This window comes from Rattus norvegicus, chromosome 13, assembly GCF_036323735.1.
Source record: "Rattus norvegicus strain BN/NHsdMcwi chromosome 13, GRCr8, whole genome shotgun sequence".
Lineage (NCBI taxonomy): Eukaryota > Metazoa > Chordata > Mammalia > Rodentia > Muridae > Rattus > Rattus norvegicus.
In genome coordinates, this window is record NC_086031.1 from 89,701,124 (window position 1) to 89,721,305 (window position 20,182).

Sequence of the window (20,182 nt, forward strand, 5' to 3'; positions counted from 1 at the left end):
TACTTTATGTCATTAGGGTGTCTTTATTCTTCTGTGTTTCTTGAATCTCCAAGTACACTCAGCCAAACAACACTCTCCACCAGAACAGGAGAGGGTGCCCAGAGGAACCACATTGGCTCCTGTTCCTGTTCTAAGGTACATCCTCTCAATATCTTACCAAGGTAGATCCTCATCTACTCCTAAGTTATAGATATCTATGCTCATAAGTCCCCCTGTGTTGCAGACCTATGTATCTTATATTTTGCCAAGCATTGCTCCTAATTATTCTAGAAGATGCTAACATCAAACATTGTTTTCCTCCATCACTTTCATAAAGAAAATGTGTCTGAGTGTGTTGATATCTTGCGGTGCTAATTCTTTTTAATTGGATTTTTTTTATTTACCTCTCAAATGTTATTATTTTTTCCAATTTTCCGGCCATAAGTCCCCATTCAACCCCCCTCCCCTTCTTCTATAATGGACAATTTTCTAGACAGATACCAGGTACCAAAGTTAAGTCAGGATCAGATAAACCACCTAAATAGCCCTATAACTCCTAGAGAAATAGAAGCAGTTATTAAAAGTCTCCCAACCAAAAAAGGCCAAGACCAGATGACTTTAATGCAGAATTCTATCAGACCTTCATGGAAGACCTCATACCAATACTGCCCAAACTATTCTACAAAATAGAAACTGAAGGAGCGCTACTCAATTCCTTCTATGAAGCCACAATTACCCTTATACCTAAACCACACAAAGACCCTACAAAGAAAGAGAACTCCAGGCCAATTTCCCTTATGAATATCGACGCAAAAATACTCAATAAAATTCTCTCCAACAGAATCCAAGAACACATCAAAACGATCATCGATCATGATCAAGTAGACTTCATCCCAGGCATGCAGGGATGGTTCAATATATGGAAATCCATCAACGTAATCCACTATGTAAACAAACTCAAAGGAAAAAAAAAACAACATGATCATTTCATTAGATGCTGAGAAAGCTTTTGACAAACTTCAACACCCCTTCATGACAAAAGTCTTGGAATGATCAGGCCATGCTAATTCTAGTGGTGTAAACATAGGTGTGGCTGTTGATTGTGTCCCCTCTCTTAATCTGCCTGCCTCATCTCCCAACCCATTCCTGCCACTGGGCTACTTTGAAGTCCTATGTAAGCTCCTCAAGTCTTTTATACATTTTAAAAGTTTCTCTGCTTTGCCTTGAATCAGACCTCTATAATCTCTGCTCCAATTATAAGCCACAAACTGATACTCTCTATCCCTCTTTTCAAGAGCAACCAATTTTAAATATCAATAATACTATTTCCCTGATTTAAACAGAGCTAAGGGTTTATCTCAGCAGAGGGCAATTGCTTATCACGCTCAAGATGCTGTACTTAATGATGGTGGAAGGAGTCTGCTCCTTATGAGCTTGAGCAGAAGATGGCTCAGATCTATGGGTATATAGATATGGGTATATGGGATAAGTGTGTGTGTGTGTGTGTGTGTATGTGTGTGTGTGGGGGGGGGCTATGAAGTTGGGAGATGTCTTGGGAGTGGAGAGAACCAGGAGGAAGGAGCAAGGAAGTAGAGAATAAATGATTGAAATGTAATATATACATGCAAAAAATTCTCAAGGATTAAATTAAAAATATATGAAAATATTAATTTCTTCTTATTCTTCAGAAAAAGATTGTCTTCTTAGAATTTCAGCTCCTACCTTCTGCCTTCCCTCTTAAATTCATGAAGTCCATGTACTCTGCAAACACACAATCTTTTCACAAAAGTTATCGCAGAGTGATGTGTGTGCTACAGGCATCTGTCTTGACCTAGAGGTTTCCCTTCCAACCAGGTATGACTGATTCATACTTTGCAAAACTCTAAGCTAACAGTCACCTTTACCAACCAATGTCTTTGACCTTGGAAGCCCTGGAAGGACTCTCTCTCTCTCTCTCTCTCTCTCTCTCTCTCTCTCTCTCTCTCTCCCTCTCCTTACATTTTCACTATTACGTGATCATCTCACAGAGACCATGTCTTCTTTCTCCAAGCCAGAAATAAAAGCATTTCTAATGCCACAAACACCCAAGTCATGTATAATTTATAATTATCAGGGAGGATTCTGCATTCCTGAGGATTAGCCAGCTCCAAACACCATGTCTTAAACCAAGAAATTGGTGTTTAGGTTTCCGTTTATGTGATACTTAGTGTGAAAATGGCTTTAGAGAATTTCTGTTCACTCAAATACCATTGAACAGATTAAACTGGTTTTTTACAAGAATTTCTGTTTAAAGCTAAATAATTTGCATATGTTGACAAACCTATACAAACACGGAAGTGTAACCACTTTCTAAATCACCATGAAAACAAATATTCCCACTAAAAATGATAATAATGGTTCAACCAGCTAACAGATAGCTAATGACCACCTCCTATGCTGGATGCTGACTTTGATGCTGAGATGATAAGAGTGAACATATGGAGTCTCCCTGTGGTTTACATGATTTTCAAGGAGAAAGGCATTACCAGCTGCTACCATGAGTGTGTTCAGAATTACTAAATGGAATAAAGAACTCTAAGGAAAAGGAGCATGGTGTTAGAAGATACAAGAAAAGAAACCAGCGTAGATATGAAGAGAGGGTGTCTGATGAGAGCAAATGAGGGAAGGGCGGGAAGTGGTCCAAACAGAAAAACATGGTGACAGGAAATATCCATGCCAAGACAGAGCTGGACAGCGATTTCTATGGCTGGAACCTAGGCATCACTATGAAGTGGAGACCAAGAGTTCATTAAGACATGTTGTTGTTCAAGGATGAAGGGAAGCAGGATATACTGCCCCCCCCCCAAAAAACCCACTTTGGGGCACTGACAATTTGAACTAAACACCACTGAGAAACAAGATGCAGTCAGGACTCCCTCCTTCCATCCTTTGTACAAAGGAATTTCGTTTTGGACATGGTGAATTTGAGGCTTTTTTTGGTTGTTCAAGTAGAAATAGTGGAGATTGGATTTTGAATTACACAAATATAGCACAAAAATCATAATTAAAGTCACAAGCACAAGTGGTGTTGCCTTGAGAAAAGTAGAGTGAGAATCCCATCACTAAGTCAGAGTTTCACTTATTCCGATAGTCTGCATGAGGACAGTCAGCCTGGGGGACTCTAGTTTCTGCATTAGCCAGCCCCACACCACTTTTGCTTTCCCCACCTCTGACTGTCTGAATTCTACATTTACAATATAAGGAAGGAGAACTTTAAGAAATCCCCAAATTTTAGAGAAACTAGAGAGGTTTATTCAAGGTCATGCTGAACCACAAAGGAAACAAAGACCGGGGTCCTGTTATAAGCACACCAAAAGATTTCCATCTGGAAGGCCTGCAGGCTGAAGGGTGGATGGAAACATCTAGAACACCCAGAGATCTACAAGTAATAGTATGTCTTTATCATGCTGTAACATAACAGCATACACTTTTACAGAGGAAAACTCAAGGCAGAGGTCAGGACAGTAATGGTTATCAAAATTAGCTCCACTGTAGATAGAATATTACCATGCTGTACAAAAGTGGGTCAAGGGCTTGAACTTCTTGACCCTCCAAATCATTCACTTTGAAACACTATTTACTTTGAATATTGTAAAAAAATAAATTTCCATATATAAAGTTTCTAAATATGTAGCAGTTTCATAAATTACTAATTAACACCTGTGCCGAAGTCAACATAAAGATAAATTTATCAGTAAAAGCAAAAGAGAGAAAATCTTATCCAGGATGGTGTGGCATTCCTGCAATCTCAGAACGGAGGGAGATTGTAAATATGAGGCCAACCTGGTCATTCAGTGAATGACACTGAGTCTCATGTAGACAAGAAGAATGGACCTCGGAGGCTTACCCAAATCTGGACATGTACAAGTATTCCTCTCATTAGGACTTAAGGACCATTGTGTATTATAAGCCTACTAGTTCCTTGGCATCCTAGGCATCCATGGTTATATAAACCCAAAACCAACATTCAAATCTTTTTATAGTGTAATATATGATCTAATAAGAAAGCACAAAAGTATACTATTTCAATGCCTTGTTGGGCAACAAAGTGCCTACGTTGTCATTTTGATTCTTTCAGATAGCATGCAGCCAAGATAAAGTAGTGTGGATGTAAAACATTATTACTACGAACAAACGCTTTTGAAATGTGAAACCATTTATTTCCTCCCGCATTCATAAACTTCTCTGCTCTATGTGGGATGCGGGTCTCTATTGTATTTACATTCAGACTCTAATATAAAGCCTCTTCGACAGAGAGCAGGGCCATGGATCGCCTCGCTGAATATTTCAGCGTTGAGATGAATAAACTCCCTAAGTTACAGGATATGGAGTCTAGGGAAATGGTCTCCATGCCAACTGTGACTTATGAAACTCATTTAAAGAAAACACTTCATAAAATCTGCAGGCGTGGCTTTAACTTTACAGTTATCCTTTCCAATTTCCAGATACCACGGTACACATTTGAGTGAACATTTTAATAAACCTTGCTCAGTAATGTTTGAGTTTCATCTTCCATTTTATATTGTGATGAACTATTTATATCTAGATATGCGTTACCTTACTTGAACTTGGAGGATCTGAGGCAAAAACCTTTCCTGGGGGGTTGGGGATTTAGCTCAGTGGTAGAGCGCTTGCCTAGGAAGCACAAGGCCCTGGGTTTGGTCCCCAGCTCCGAAAAAAAAAAAAGAAGAACCAAAAAAAAAATCCCTCCTGGACACTCAGAAGACATTTCTTAGGTACTGTCTCAGAGTTCACATCTCGGGTGTCTTCTAAACATTCTACTCCATTCACATCCAATGCTCACACATACCAAACTACCTCAGTAAAAAATTAGACAGGCTGAGGAGATGCTTGGTGAGTAAAAGACATGCACCATGGGCATGAAGATCTGAACTCAGGTCCCTGGCATCCACAGAAAACATCCATGGAAGTGTCAGGCTTGTCACTCTGACTTTAGAGAGAAGGAAACAGACAGATCCTAGGTGCTCACCAGTCAGCCAACCTGGCTGGAACTTGGAGCTCCAGGTTCAGGAAGAAACTTTTCCTCAAAATAAAAATGGGCAAGCCATTGAAGAAGACACATATACACCAATCAGCCCATACACCTATGTACACCACACACTAAAATAATCACTCATATCTCATGCCCATGATACACGGAAGACCATTCTCATAATAGTTAAACCTGCATACTTAAGGGCCTGTAAGCCAGGATTTTTGTCAAATCATCTGAATAGTGCAAGCCTTTGTGTAATTCTTTTTCCCACAACTGTCATTTAAATTTCTTTGTCTTTTTTTCAATTAGCATTCAAAGTAATAGGCATCATTAGACTAATGATTTTTTTTTAAACTTCTACTAAAAGAACACACTTTGGTCTCTGATACAACCTGGACATGTAGTGTGATGGATTTCTCTAGTGCAATTAAAACATTGATCTCAGTCTTAACAAATCAGAATGTCTATAGCGTATTTGGAATCTTGTGTTCCTACAGGTTCTTCACCCTAATCAATCTGTGGTTGCCACATTCCAAATGAGCACTGGCTCCAGACAGAGCAGCCAATCCCTCTTTTATAAAAAAATACTTTGGATTCTTCCCATTATCACTATCATTCTGCAACCATGAGAATGCTTTATCCGTTTTCTAAAGTGGAAGGTTGTTCTTTGTATCTAATTAGAATCCTAGTACTGGAAAAGCTTAAAAGAGGAAAAAGAAGCAGTGCGCATGGTTGAACAAAGGTGGATGTCTGATGGTGGGGGTTTGAATGGAATGAGGAAGAGAGCTCTCATAGAAACTACAGGTATGTGACCCCGAGGACTAGGACAAGAGCTGCAAAGCTTCCAGGAACCAGGAATGACCTTCCCCGTCTTCTCTGCTTCTCTTTCTCCATGTGTTTCATTGCTCTCCATGTGCAGATAGGCTTTCTCTCCTCTCTGCACATAGTTATTATTCTACCTCTAGGCCAACATCTCCTTATATCCCAATTGCCTGATGCAATTATGGGATATCTGTCCTTCTTTCTATTTGTCTATCTTTCTTCCTTCCTTCCTTCCTTCCTTCCTTTCTTTCTTTCTTTCTTTCTGTCTGTCTGTCTGTCTGTCTGTCTGTCTGCCTGCCTGTTTGTCTATCTGTCTGTCTATTTATCTATCAGCCCCCACCAATACTTCCACATTGTCATTTTAAAGAGGCTCATCAGAACCCCAGGGACTTGATACACCAGGCTGTAGTTGGTACCCAGATCTGCCATATTTATCGTGGTGCCCAAACTATTTCTACAACTGAAAAATCAGTGAGGGACAAAGACTGTGTTGTAAGTGGATCTATCCAAGGACAGTTCCTAAGTTGACTAGCATGAAAGACCTGTCCAAAGCTTCCCCCTTTGCTCTTAAGACCATAAAACAGAGGAGATGTTTATCTGGGGGGAGAAAGAACACAATTGGTAGCAAAACACAAATCAACCTATATGACATGCTTTAAATCAGAATAGAATACATTCTGGGTATGGTTCCCAGACGGGGCAGGGAGAAGTGTTAAGTTCCCTGTTTTGTAACTAGATGTCTTCAGTTCAGGTTAGTGCTGGCAGAGAATGGAGACTATGACTTAGCATATACTTCTTTCTTTTAGCTCTTGAGGTTGAACACAGGGTCTCGTATGGGGTAGGTGGATGGCCAGATCTTCAGCATCCTCTTTACCTCTGAAACGTGGGTTCTGCTTTATGAAGCTGGTCAGTAGCCATCCCCATGCATAGCTGCTGATATCCACAGTCATGAACTGCTGAGATCCTTGGCTTTGGTATAGTTAGCACAATGAGCTAAGTTGCTTACCCTATCCCCTGTTTATCCCTCTCCAGAAAATAAAATAAACAAAAAGCCATTGGATGATCTATGCTGCCTACCTTTTTTCTTTTTTAAGCTTTTCCAAAGAAGAAAAGGAAAATAAAAGATGATCAAAAATAACCAAAAGACTTGCACAAGGAAACTGGACAGTGTTTAACATCTGAGTAAAGCATTTATTACTTGAGCCCTGACCGGACTTGTAAACCAGCTTCTTAGGAGACATAAAAGAAATGCGTCTTAAACCTCATTGTTAAAATTGAAGTTTTGATTTATTGCAATGGTCCTGGATATTATATTTATAATAATTTCCAGGCAATGTTAAACTATCCCTGGAAGGCATTTGCAGTCTGGTGCTCCACATCTGGGTAAAGATCTTCTCTCCTGTTCATGACCATTAAGAAGCTGAGTAGCTAACCTGAAAAAGTTGGGTGAATGGTATCAAGACTCTTTGCCTTTTACAGAATGGTACCTGAGGCCCACAGCCTCCTGTCACTGATTATCTTAGCACTAGCTTTTCAACCCACCTGAGGCCTTCACCAGAGTTGTTTCTAGAAATACTGAGGGTGGCAAAGTCAACACCTGCCTTGTGTCATGGGTGAGACAAATGTTAAGAAAGGTTCAGGGGAAGAAATTAGCATCACAGAGGGAATGGCAGCCATCAGCAGTAGGAATGGGGCAGCAACATGGCCAAGAAATTAACAATGAGACAGACGGTGGTGGTGAAGATCTGGGGAAAGGAAGTATCAAAAATCACTGAAAAATAATAAAGTAGAGAGAGCTTGAGGCCACTATAAATTGAAATTACTGTTAGAGAGAAGACAACAAATTCTAGACATATCAATTTTATTGCAAAGTAACTAGCTAAACTCTGAGGCCAGAACTCCTTAAAATTTCTAAGGAATACAGTCTCAATTTAACACAAAGACCTCAGTATCATATTGCACATCTGTTTTTGTTTAACTGCTATTGCTCTTCTTTTATATCAGCAAATACTAAAACCACTTTTCCATTAACACAGCCATGTTTTCTGTGAAGAAGCCTTCCAGTAACTTGTTAGGGAGGAATTCCTTAATCTGACGAACTTGCTCAGTAATTTCAGAACCCAGTAAAATAGATAAATTTTACAACCAAAGAATATGGAAATAAGACAGGCAATATTCCAGCACCAAATTTCTACTGGGGACTTTCTAAGTCCCGAATGCACACTGTGTTCTTGCTATTTTCTCATTAATCTATTAATCAAACTTAAAATATTATCAAAAGGAGGTTAGAAAAGCACGGATGTAGAACTACTGTGAGTTGAACAAGATTAGTTTGCAAAATAATGAAAATAGAATTTTTTTAGAAAAGTTCAACTTTCTAAAGGTATTCATTACTGTTATTTGTTTGTTTGTTTGTTTGTTTGTTTTGTTTTGTTTTGTTTAATATGGGATTGGGCAAGAGAAAGAGGAAAAGTGGATGGGGTAAAAAAAATCGGAGAAGGGGAAGAGACTAAGGAAGAGGAAACAGCTTAGGATAGTTTATAAAGTTATCTGAACTGACTATTGAAAAGATACATCTTCATAAGGAGAATGTTCTGACATAGATTGATGGGCGTGGTGCTAACGACATCAAGTGGCAGGTATAGGAAGAAAGGGCAAGACACTGTATTGAAGTAGACATGAAAAGAAAGGGGGGGATACCTTATGTTACCAGGGACATGGCACTCTACGGAAGCTCTCACAAGACTGAGGTCCCTCTTTTCTCTCTGAAACTAGCAGCTATAACACCCCAGTACTAGGGCCGGCTTAAGAGCCCCTCCAGTGTTCAATCTCGCTCTTGTCCAGTGTTCAGACTTCCTGATCATAGCCTTCCCTTGACCTTCCTTCAGAAGAAATCATGACCAGTTTTTTCACAGGGTCCTGCCATGCACCCTGTCACTTGTGCCCAAATCTCTGTGTCTTGGATTATCTCTGTTCATCATGGCTATGTCTCAGGCGTTGATGGATGTAACCTCAACTACTTCTTCCCTAACTGGGCAGAGTCATGCCCATTACTATATGGGCCCCACAATGGGGTCTGCCATAGGCTCATGGAGTCAGCTGGTGTTAGCTGGTTGATACTCATAGTCTCCTATTTCTGAGATGGGATCTCTACTTCTCCTTCATGGATACAAAGATAAAAACAAAAATGATGTGTGTCCTCTTTAATCCTACATGCCCAGTTACAAAATTCTTTTACATTTCCTTGTCCTTCAGTCCCTAGGTGTTAGAGACTTAGTCTACAGATGTTTCCTAAAAGAGCCATGGCCATGCATCATTGCATGCATTTCTTTTTTAGTATGCGCGTGCATGTCTGTATGTACATATAGATGCTTGAAAGTGCACTTGCATAGTTCCCATGTTACCATCAGGTGCCTTTCTTCACTCTTCTCCATCTTTAACAGAGTCCATGACTGAACTTGAAGCTCATTATTAGCCCAGACTAGCTGGTCAATGAGGTTCAGGAATTTTCCTCTCTATTTCATCCCTTACCCACCAAGGCTAGTGTTCCAGGGACACCCCATCATCCCCAGCTTTTGATATTGGTTACTTGGAGCCAAAAATTGATTCCTAAGTCATGTGTGATAGGCCCTTTACAGACACAGCTATCTTCCCAAATCCCTTATCATAACATTCTATGCAAAAAAGTTAAAGCTCTTTGTCGCACCTATATGTCAGAATTTGAATCCTATTAGCTTTTAGAGATTCCCACTATAGCCAAAACCATTCCTACATGGTCCCCTGCTTGCCCTCTGTGTCACTGCCCAGCTCTCAGGTATAGCTGATGTGGCTTTGTCCTCCAGGTGATAGGACCCTTCCAGAAGTGGCCAATTCTGAGCAGTCTCCTTCCCTGACCTCTCCTGCATCATCTCTAACTCAGTCTCCACATGTAGTCTGTATAGCATAGTTTTACACATCATTAATTATTTTCACATTGTTCTTTTCTCTTATTTCATATATGTACATTCTGTCTTTCCAAGTAACTTCATGCTGGCCTAGAAGTCCCAGTAGATGCCATGCCTTCCACTCATTTACTTATCACCATGACGAATGTGCCATGGGACCTTATACATTGCTGTTTAACAATACTCTAGAGGTTTAAAAACCAGTTATGTGACACATGTGGAAGAAAGCATGACACATGTAGAAGAAAACATAGCTGTGTTGGATGGTCACTTACCAGAGAAAACACTGGGGATCTTGGAAAGGAAGCTTTTGACGGTACGGATGGGAATTCCATTTTTTTCATCTTGCATACGTGCTATGACATCTTCCATCTAAATGATAAAATAAAGGAAAAAATGGAAAGTTGGTTGTACTTTCTGAGAAAATTGCTATTTTGTATAATTTTGAACACTGGCTTTGAGTAATGAAGAAGAATTCTATATTATTGTCTCTCTAGGATTTGGTACATTAATTTTTTTTAGTGTGGCTAGCAGGAGATGGGAAAGAGTAGCAAGTGGTGAGACAGGCTGGTTGAGATGCATTGAACTATTGACAAGAATTTTGTGCTTTGACTGTTGCCCTTGACCAAGTTACATACTCTTCTGCTTTAAAAGTTGTAATAAACAGTGTTTGGATCAGAAAGCACTGTTGGCCAATTCACAGTATCACAACTGAACTCAGTTCAAAAGAGTGAAGCCTGAAATGCCCCGTGTGGAGCTCCCTTTAGAGGGGGAACTTCTACAGATTTAATTAACACTTGCATTCAACCTGGGATGAAAAATAGAACAGAATGGAAACTGCTGGTTTCTTTTCTTGCCAGTGTGAGAAGAAACACACACACACACGCGCGCGCGCGCGCGCGCGCGCGCAACAGAGAGAGAGAGAGAGAGAGAGAGAGAGAGAGAGAAAGAGAGAGAGAGAGATGAACCTTCCACCAGAGACTGCCCACTTGGCCGATTGTGTTGTGATCTCTTTCTTTCATCTAGAACACCCTCCCTGGTATTGTTAAAATATTTTCCTAATTTTAAGTCTCCTCATCACCAAGTCTAAGGTGAAATTTAGTTCTACAGGAACCATTCAAATCAAAGCCTCCAACTCCCTTCTGTGCTTTACAGCTCTGTGCCATAAACTCGCACAAGAATCACCAAGCTATAGTGTGGCACTTAAAGACCATTTGTTCCTTTGTCCACTCTGTAGTCAGCCAGTGGTCGCCAGCTCTAGATCACACTGGCCATCAGGCATGAGATATGAAAACCTATATAAGAGCATTTCTGCCCTAAAAACCTGTCCCAGCCAGCAGTAACGCCAAAGGTGAAATTGAGTAAAGCTTGCCGTTCTGTTACCTCTGTACCAGGATCAATTTCCCATCTCAGTAATTAAGCCATGCTTATGTAAGACGCTAACAGTAAGGGAAGCCAAGGAATGGCCCAAGAGGAAATCTCTGTGTTATAGTCCCATCTTTTCTGTAAGTCTAAGATTATTTCAAAGTAAAAAGCTTTTGTAAAAAAAAAATCACACTTTATACTTTATGTCAATGAGTCACCTAATTCCCACCACGCAGTTTCAGAGTGATTTTCAACTAAGAAATCTAATTTGCTTTGATGAATGTCATTAGATTTCTTAATATGTGAAATACCCGGGTGGGAAGAACGGGTTTTCATGTAAGACAAGCCTGGATTTGGCTCTTAACTATTATAATTACTGTACTTTAAACAAGTTAAATCATTTCACTAAGATTCACTCTACTCTTTCATAAAATAGTGAGAACAATGCCTAGAATCTTTCCAATGCTGTATGGAGACCTGATGTCAGGACTGGGGTGCAGTAAAATATTTGAAAATTAAGTGATACAATGCCTACATAATGCCTGGCTAACAGACTAGGCAATAAACATTGGACTTGGAATATTTTATATACCTGAGACTTAGGAATGTCTCTTCTGCATGTTCAGGTTTCTTGACATATGCAAACATCATTCTCCATGTCCTGCTGCCTCCTCATATCCCAGCACTAACTCCAGGGGAGTCAGGTCCAAGAGTACATCAGCCAGACAGGTATGACTACAGAATGAGAAGCAAGTCCCCAGGGTCAATCCTCCTCTCCTGGCTAGAAGTCTACACCCAGGCCAGCTCTAGGGAGGCAGCCTCAAATGAGTTATCAAGTGTGCTCAGAGAAGTGGACTTCAGGGTAGACACACAGGTGCACAAATAAGTGGCATTAAGGTTATCCTCTCACCTTTGCCTGTCCCTTTTTTTTTAACTGATGCGATCAACTCAAGTAGAAGTGGAAGAAATCTTGATTATCAGTCCTCCAGAACCCCTAACAGTATTCAAGTACTCCACTTGAGTAATGAAGATATCTAAGTATAGAAACATGAAATAGATATTCTATCTGACTCTTTACTTGCTGTTTGCCCTTGATTCACCTGACAGAATGTTCAGAAATGAAGAATAAGCTGCTTCGCCTGCCTCGTGTCAGCCTTTAAGCCCCTGTATTATCTGCTTAAAGGCTTAAACCAGGCCGATTAGACAGCCGAAGAGTCCCCTCTGAATCCCCTGTGGTTACCCAGGAGTGTGACACTGATGAATGCCAGTACATAGCACTGAGTAGGCACTTTTTCTATGAAGTCACCTCCGTGCTGAGGGGCACTCTGGAGCAAAGTGAGGAGGATGAAAATTTAAAGTGACCTGTTGTTACATCTCACAATTTTTGATTTTTCCTGAACCACCATTTCTTTCTTATTTTTTTTTCCTGATGTGGGGTCTTGCTTTGTGGACCAGTTTGAGAGCCTTCTGTCGCTGCCTCCTGAATGTACCCTTCCATCTCCTGAATGCACAAATCTAACCATAATTTTATAATGGAAAAATTTTAACTGTAATGTGAAAACAGATTTTTTTCTCTGGACTGAGAATATACATATGGCAAGGTATTTAGCTGATCCAATGTTTGTTTCTTTATGATTTCTCCATAAACATCACTATGGACTACATGGGCATAAATGAACAAAGAAATCAAAGGCAACAGAAGCCAAAAATCAAACACTAAGGAAAAGACACCAACTTGGTACCTAAGTTACAAAAGCCATGTTTTAGAACCTATCCTCCAACTTCTGTCTTGGGATGTGTTGATCTTCTGTCAGTCTTTAACATGAGGTTAATTATCTGCCTTAGGAACATTAGAAACAGCAGGTTATGAAAAAGAACACTAAACCTAGGCAAACCAGTCAATAGAGGAAAGTGGATAGGAAGAAAAATAAAAGATTGTAACATTAATTCTAACAAGGATTAAAAGTCTCTGGGACTATTTAATTTAAGACCAAAGGGAAAAATCAACCACACACTTTAAGAGTTCCGTGAGAAGATTTAAGACACACATGTATGTTGTGTGCATGTGGTATGTGTATGTGTTTGCATATGTATCCATAAACACCATACACACACAGACACACAGACACACAGACACACACACACAGACACACACACACACACACACACACACACACAGTGTTGCTGCTATCTTCAAGAGATGAATTCTAGTACTTGCCAGACACATTCAAACCACATACTTTCATGTTCCTCTGTTAAATGACATCATCTTTGGCCATCATTCTGCATATTTTATATCATCTTCAGATTACTGATAGTACCTACCTATAGGAGTGCTGTGTGTAGTTACTCTATTCCAGTTTGGAGAAATGATAGCAAAGAAAGATTCCTGTAGATGTTGCTTGTATTAGTTCCTCAAACATACAGGATTTGATTAGGAAAAAAACTTTGTATATCTACTCAAGAACCATGTAAACTATGAAAATGTTTATGTAGAAGAAATGAGGCCATATCTATTTCTGATGAGATGAAAGTGTTGCCCTCAGGTTTTTTTTTCATGAATTTCCATCATAAACTTATTTAGAATGAATACGAGGAGTCCAATAGAGCACTATTGGCAAAGCCAACCCTTCCTTCTACAGAAGCTAACACTTGTTTGAGGAAAGTTGAGCAATGGTCTTTTTGCAATGTACCTTTGCCAACACAGACACATATGGCTCAGTGCATTGAAAACACTCTAAAGTTTATGTTACCAAATAATTCACACTTGAACTCTGAGAAAACATAGCTTTTCCCTTACATGGAAACTTATTGAGAAAATAAATCTTACTTCATTCATCTTCGTAATACTAATATAGTAAATGTCTAATCAATGATAGAGGTTCGATTAAAAAAAACAAAAACAAACAAAAAAGACAAATTGTTGTTAAAGACATATCTTTAAATTTTCTGAAAGGTCCAAGAGGAAAGTTTAATTAATTCAAAACATTGTTATGGGGTATGTGAAATGACCTTTTCTTTTTACCTAATATGTAGTATAAAACATGCCCCTGCCAGACCTTGCAGGATAATGATATTCTGCGCCCTGTCTGTAATCTAAAACTTCCCTTCTCCTTCAGTTTTATATAACACAAGGATCTCTCGATTCATATATTAGAAAAGTTTCTCCCCTGTGTCACCTTAAGTTGGTGGCTGAATCTGAGATTGTCTGCCTAAGGGTGTGACTCCAGTTCACAGCCAAAGGTTCTGTTGAATGTCAACACAGGCTCTTTTTGCAGGAATTCATAACGATGACCTTTTCTTCTGGAAGAGCTTAAACAATAGACCCGTGCTTTCAGATGTCTTTAACACACCAATCAAGTTAAATGGTCTCAGCCCACACACTTGGGGGCTATCAACGGAAAAGCACACTGTGAAGACCCATCTCTAAAAAGCCTCAAATGATTGAAGAAAGGACCCAGACATGTTCCCACATACTGATGGGAAACCTTCCTAGCGTTCCAGTGTTCTCAACGACCATGGGAACTCAATTCAATTAGCCATGTAGTTACATTTACCAGAAAGGTTTCTACAATATCATTAGCATTGACTTCATTAGCCCCAGTCACTCTCCCAGACTGCCAGCAAAGCACCAAAGTGGAGCTGAAACACATTGTACTGCCCTGGTTCTGAGAGAAAAATGGATTGATCAAAATTCCGAAGGAAGTTTTCCAACCTTGTATTGTAACCCACCATTAAGCGCAGACATTTGGAGACTTAATGAGAGCTTCGCTGAGCACCTTGAATGGGTCTTTCTCATGCGCAAAGTCATTTTAAGTGCTAGCTGTGAAAAGGGAAGAAATGATTGCTAAAGGGCTTCTTAGATTCCTTAGGCAATTAGGCGGAGGCAGGTATGCTGAAATTTTAATCCGCCCATGTAATTCTTTTTCTTTCAGACAGTTTTTCTATGGGAAAAAAATGATGTGCGCTTCTGAGGTGAGCAGCGCTGAGCAGAGAGAGTAGAGCCAGCTTCTAATGGGAGTTAAGTAATAATGCGATTAAAATTTGCAACACAACAGATGCTGGGGAGGATGTGGAGAAAGAGGAACACTCCTCCATTGTTGGTGGGATTGCAAACTGGTACAACCATTCTGGAAATCAGTCTGGAGGATCCTCAGAAAATTGGACATTGAACTGCCTGAGGATCCAGCTATACCTCTCTTGGGCATATACCCAAAAGATGCCCCAACATATAAAAAAGACACGTGCTCCACTATGTTCATTGCAGCCTTATTTATAATAGCCAGAAGCTGGAAAGAACACAGATGCCCTTCAACAGAGGAATGGATACAGAAAATGTGGTACATCTACACAATGGAATATTACTCAGCTATCAAAAACAACGACTTTATGAAATTAGTAGGCAAATGGTTGGAACTGGAAAATATCATCCTGAGTGAGCTAACCCAAACACAGAAAGACATACATGGTATGCTCTCACTGATAAGTGGCTATTAGCCGAAATGCTTGAATTACCCTAGATGCCTAGAACAAATGAAACTCAAGACAGATGATCAAAATGTGAATGCTTCACTCCTTCTTTAAAAGGGGAACAAGAATACCCTTGGCAGGGAATAGAGAGGCAAAGATTAAAACAGACACAGAAGGAACACCATTCAGAGCCTGCCCCACATGTGGCGCATACATATACAGCCATCCAATTAGACAAGATGAATGCAGCAAAGAAGTGCAGGCCGACAGGAGCCGGATGTATATCGCTCCTGAGAGACACAGCCAGAATACAGCAAATACAGGGGCGATTGCCAGCAGCAAACCACTGAACTGAGAACGGGACCCCTGTTGAAGGAATCAGAGAAAGAACTCGAAGAGCTTGAAGGAGCTCGATACCCCTTATGAATCAACAATGCCAATCAACCAGAGCTTCCAGGGACTAAGCCACTACCTAAAGACTATACATGGACTGACCCTGGACTCTGACCTCATAGGTAGCAATGAATATCCTAGTAAGATCACCAGTGGAAGGGGAAGCCCTTGGTCCTGCTAAGACTGAACCCCCAGTGAACGTGATTGTTGGGGGGAGGGCAGTAATGGGGGGAGGGTGGGGAGGGGAACACCCATAGAGAAGGGGAGGGGGAGGGATTAGGGGGATGTTTGCCTGGAAACCGGGAAAGGGAATAACACTCGAAATGTAAATAAGAAACACTCAAGTTAATAAAAAAAAAAAAGACAATGGAAAAAAATTTGCAACACAAACTGTTTTGTTTTGTTTTTTTTTTGTTTTTTTTGTTTTTTTTTTTTTTGCTGCGGTAACTCAATTAAGACTCTAATTGATGATTTTCCCCCACACCGCAGCTCATTTCATGTATGAGGCTGATGCTTCCTCATTAGTAACAACTGTGAGTTTAAGCCAATAGGAGCTACTTACTTAAATCTAAGCTGGATCATTCACTGGACAATTTTGTTTTTCAAAAACAGTAGCTAATTTTAAAGCCTAAATTTATTTAAAAAAAATAAATAGCTTTTATTGTGTGTTTTGCTTTTCCTAGTCATTCCCATACTTGAATTTGAGGAAAAAATTCTGATCTATAACCCTGGAGGATGGTGGAATGGGAGAGAAAGCTAGAGGGAGTGGAGTGGCGTCCATTATTGTCTTGTTCAGTGGGAAAACAAGACAGCGGGATAGAGTCATAGAACAGAAAGTCGACAAGAAAGGAAATCTGGGAGACAGAAGACTGAGGGGAGATGCTTGATAATGAAAGTCAAAAATAAAACAATAACAAGAATTGAAACACAGAAGTGCTTTGGCCAAAAGGTAAAACCACTCAAGAAGCTTCTAGTTCTAAAACTAGAGGAAGAGCAAGGTAAGTCAGGAAATCTTTGTCCACGGCACACGTGCCATAGTTTTCAGAATTGCCTTGGTCCTATGAGGTGGCATTTTTTTTTTAACCTTCAATTGTGAGTTCAAGTAGGAGAGTCATTGGGAAGATACCAGGAAAAATTCTTGGTAAACAAAGCTAAGCCAAGTAAGCCAGAGGGTTGGAGGTTCAAGAAAGGATGGTGACGAAGACGGAGAACACGGAAGTGCTCGGGGTCTGCGTGCCCTCTGTCTTCGAGGTGGAAATGAGTAAGTCTCCTGGACAAACTGGTGGATTTTAAGACTCTCAGAAAGGTGCCCTTGGTAACCTAAGGCCACGCCTGCCTGCTTTTCTACTGTGAAAGTGGAGAGGAGGTCCTGCTGTTTCCAGCACCTGCTCCTTATAAGAGACTGAGGCAAAATGGTTACACAGTACTAAGCCAGCACTGTGGTCATGTGACTTTGCAGGGCATCAAGAGAGAGAGATGAAGAGAATAGACCAATTTCTAGACAGGCCAATTAGGGGGTAGCTTAGCTATGAAGGCCCTACAGTTTTCACCTTTATAAGAAGATTGAGTTTGAAATGACGGGACCGGTTTTAGGCGATTTCTTCTTTCAACCTTCTTCTGCCCTTTTCTGCCTCTAACAGCAGCCTCCCCTCCCACTCTTAACTAGCCCTGATTTATAGAATGAGGGGCTGCCTGATTTTAGAATCACAGCACTTTTTAAACTTCTGAATGTCTTCAAGTTTGTTTTAACATTGGTGTTTCATACCACCAGCCGCTCTTGAATAGCTTGCTCAAAGCTCCTCTCTTAAATGGGTTCCTTGACCGGTTTGTACCCATGCTGATCTGTTGACAAATCCAGGATTTCAACCGGGAAAAGGGCTGATAGTCCGTCCTTTCTTTAAAACTTTCACACAGGGGCTGGAGAGACAGCTCCGTGGTGTAAGGTTTGTGCCCCTGCAGAGGACCAGAATTCAGTTCCCAGTTCTCACAACCACCTGAAACTCCAGCTCCCGAGAGTCTAGCACCTTCTGTCCTCCAAGAGCACCTGCATTCATGGGCACTATGAACATACTGACACATGGAGAGAAATTAATTAAAAAATAAATAAACTATGGTCTGGAGAGATGGCTCAGTGGTTAAGAGCACTGACTGCTCTTCCAAAGGTCCTGAGTTCAAATCCCAGCAACCATATGGTGGCTCACAACCATTTGTAATGAGATCTGATGCCCTCTTCTGGTGTGTCTGAAAGAAGCGACATAGACTTTGAGAAAAAATAAATAAACTTTCATTGCAGTTGCTAGGCAGTAAATTGTGTCTTTGTTGTGCAAATATAAGAAGCTGAGTTCTGGGTAGGCAGACTTTCAATCGCAGTACTTGGGAGAAAGAAACAGGAAGATCCTTGCAGCTGACTGGCCCACAAGCCTACCATATCAACAAGTTCCGGTGTCTCAGAAAAGGAAGGTGGGCAGCTACTGAAGAATGACAGCTAAAATTGAACTCTAGCATCCACATGCATATATAAACATGTACACCTATATTTGCACAAACATAAACATGAAAATACACACACACACACACACACACACACACACACACCCTTTCAGAGACCATTCTCATGAACTGTGAATGTGCATGGCTGTTCAGATTTCTCCTTCGTGTAATACAAAATTGTCATAGCTCGTTCCCTTTCCTACACCAACCTGTATACACCTCATGCTACACACACTTACCAATGGCTCAGGCCTTATCTCACACCCGTGCTCTCTGCAGGGTCCCTCTTGTCGCCATCTGTGCCTGTAGAAAACCAATTATACTCCCTGGTTCCCGTCAAATGTTAACGTCTTACTAAGTCTTGCCCATTCTTTCTCTCACAGCAAATGCTGTCCTCTCTTCCTATGAACCCCCCCATACATATGTGGCACCTCCTTTATGGTCAATGCCTGTATGGTCTTTGTCTCCTTTGCTCCAGGAAGCAAAGAATGCAATTATGGAAGGCATCTAGTTTTTACTTTATAAGCCTCTATCCTGTTTGCATGTCTGATTTGCTTTCTTGCATTTATGGGCTTGTTTCTGGGTGTTTTTGTTTTGTTTTGTTTTGTTTTGTTTTTTGGTTTAGTTTGGTTTGGTTTGTGCAATTCCTGGGGTGGGTTTGGTATTTTGCCTGGCCATTTGTTTATTTCAGAGGCCCATGTCTTACAGTTTGGCTTTGAAAATACAATCCCCTTGTCTCTGCCCCTCAAGTGCTGGGACTATATGTATACACCACAAATTTCAGACTTTTGCTTGATTTTATCATAAATATACAAATCATCACCTGTATAATTAGGGACATTTCCTATTTCATTATTAAAGAATTCTCATTTTAATAGGATTAAAATAATAAACTTAGTCCTGGTTTTCACACATCTGTTGTCACATATTTTGAAGTTAAATATCATTGGTAAACATTGTGGACAGTTCCCTGGACCTTTCATAACCTAACTGATGACTACTGATGATGAGCTGTTTTAAAGCTCTTAAAGTTCCACATTTGAGAAAAGCATTTCTTGAATGTATCCCTTGCCTTTAGAAACTGAACAGTTGACAGATCTTGTAACAACCAGATTAATAATATGCTTGAGGCCATTTAAAATGATGTACTCTGTCTGTTTCCCTGTTGTGTACTCAGTCTGTTTCCCTACTGTGTGCTTAGCTTGTTTAAGTTCAACCTGCCTTGAAGAAGACAGTGTAGCCAATCTTATTATGCCTTGAATTTCTCCTCCAATCAGTTTTATAACCTAAGCTAATTATCTCAAATTATATATAATTTCATGTTCTTGATACAGAATGTGTGTGTGCACGTGTATGTTGAAGAAATCATTTACTGAAAACAGCCAATAGTTTGAAAGCAAGGGTCCACCATAAATGTTGGAAGAAATGTGTAGACATACATGTTGATAATATCTGTGTGAGTTCTGAACTCAATTCTGAGTCAGTAATGTAATTTCTTCATTTGTAGCCTATTACAAAAATGATTAAAATAACAGGTCCCCCATTTCTTCCCAACACCATGTTTTCTGTGATGTTCAATAAATATAGAGCAAAACCCTGTGCTAGGGACAGAGAGCACAGACAGACAGAAGACACAGGACTGAAGTTTAGAATTAAAATTTGGGCTAGCTTTTTGGTTTAAACT

General features: G+C 40.2%; 1 protein-coding gene across 9 annotated transcripts in view; it reads right to left on the reverse strand.

Annotated features, from left to right (window-relative positions):
* Positions 1-20,182, reverse strand: part of Rgs7 (regulator of G-protein signaling 7) — a 429,591-nt gene that overhangs the window by 189,632 nt on the left and 219,777 nt on the right. For all 9 annotated transcript variants that reach the window (NM_019343.2, XM_063272561.1, XM_039091031.2 and 6 more), the window contains exon 3: positions 10,056-10,152. In NM_019343.2, the coding sequence (NP_062216.1) occupies positions 10,056-10,152 (97 nt within the window). The remainder of the gene's footprint in view (positions 1-10,055; positions 10,153-20,182) is intronic.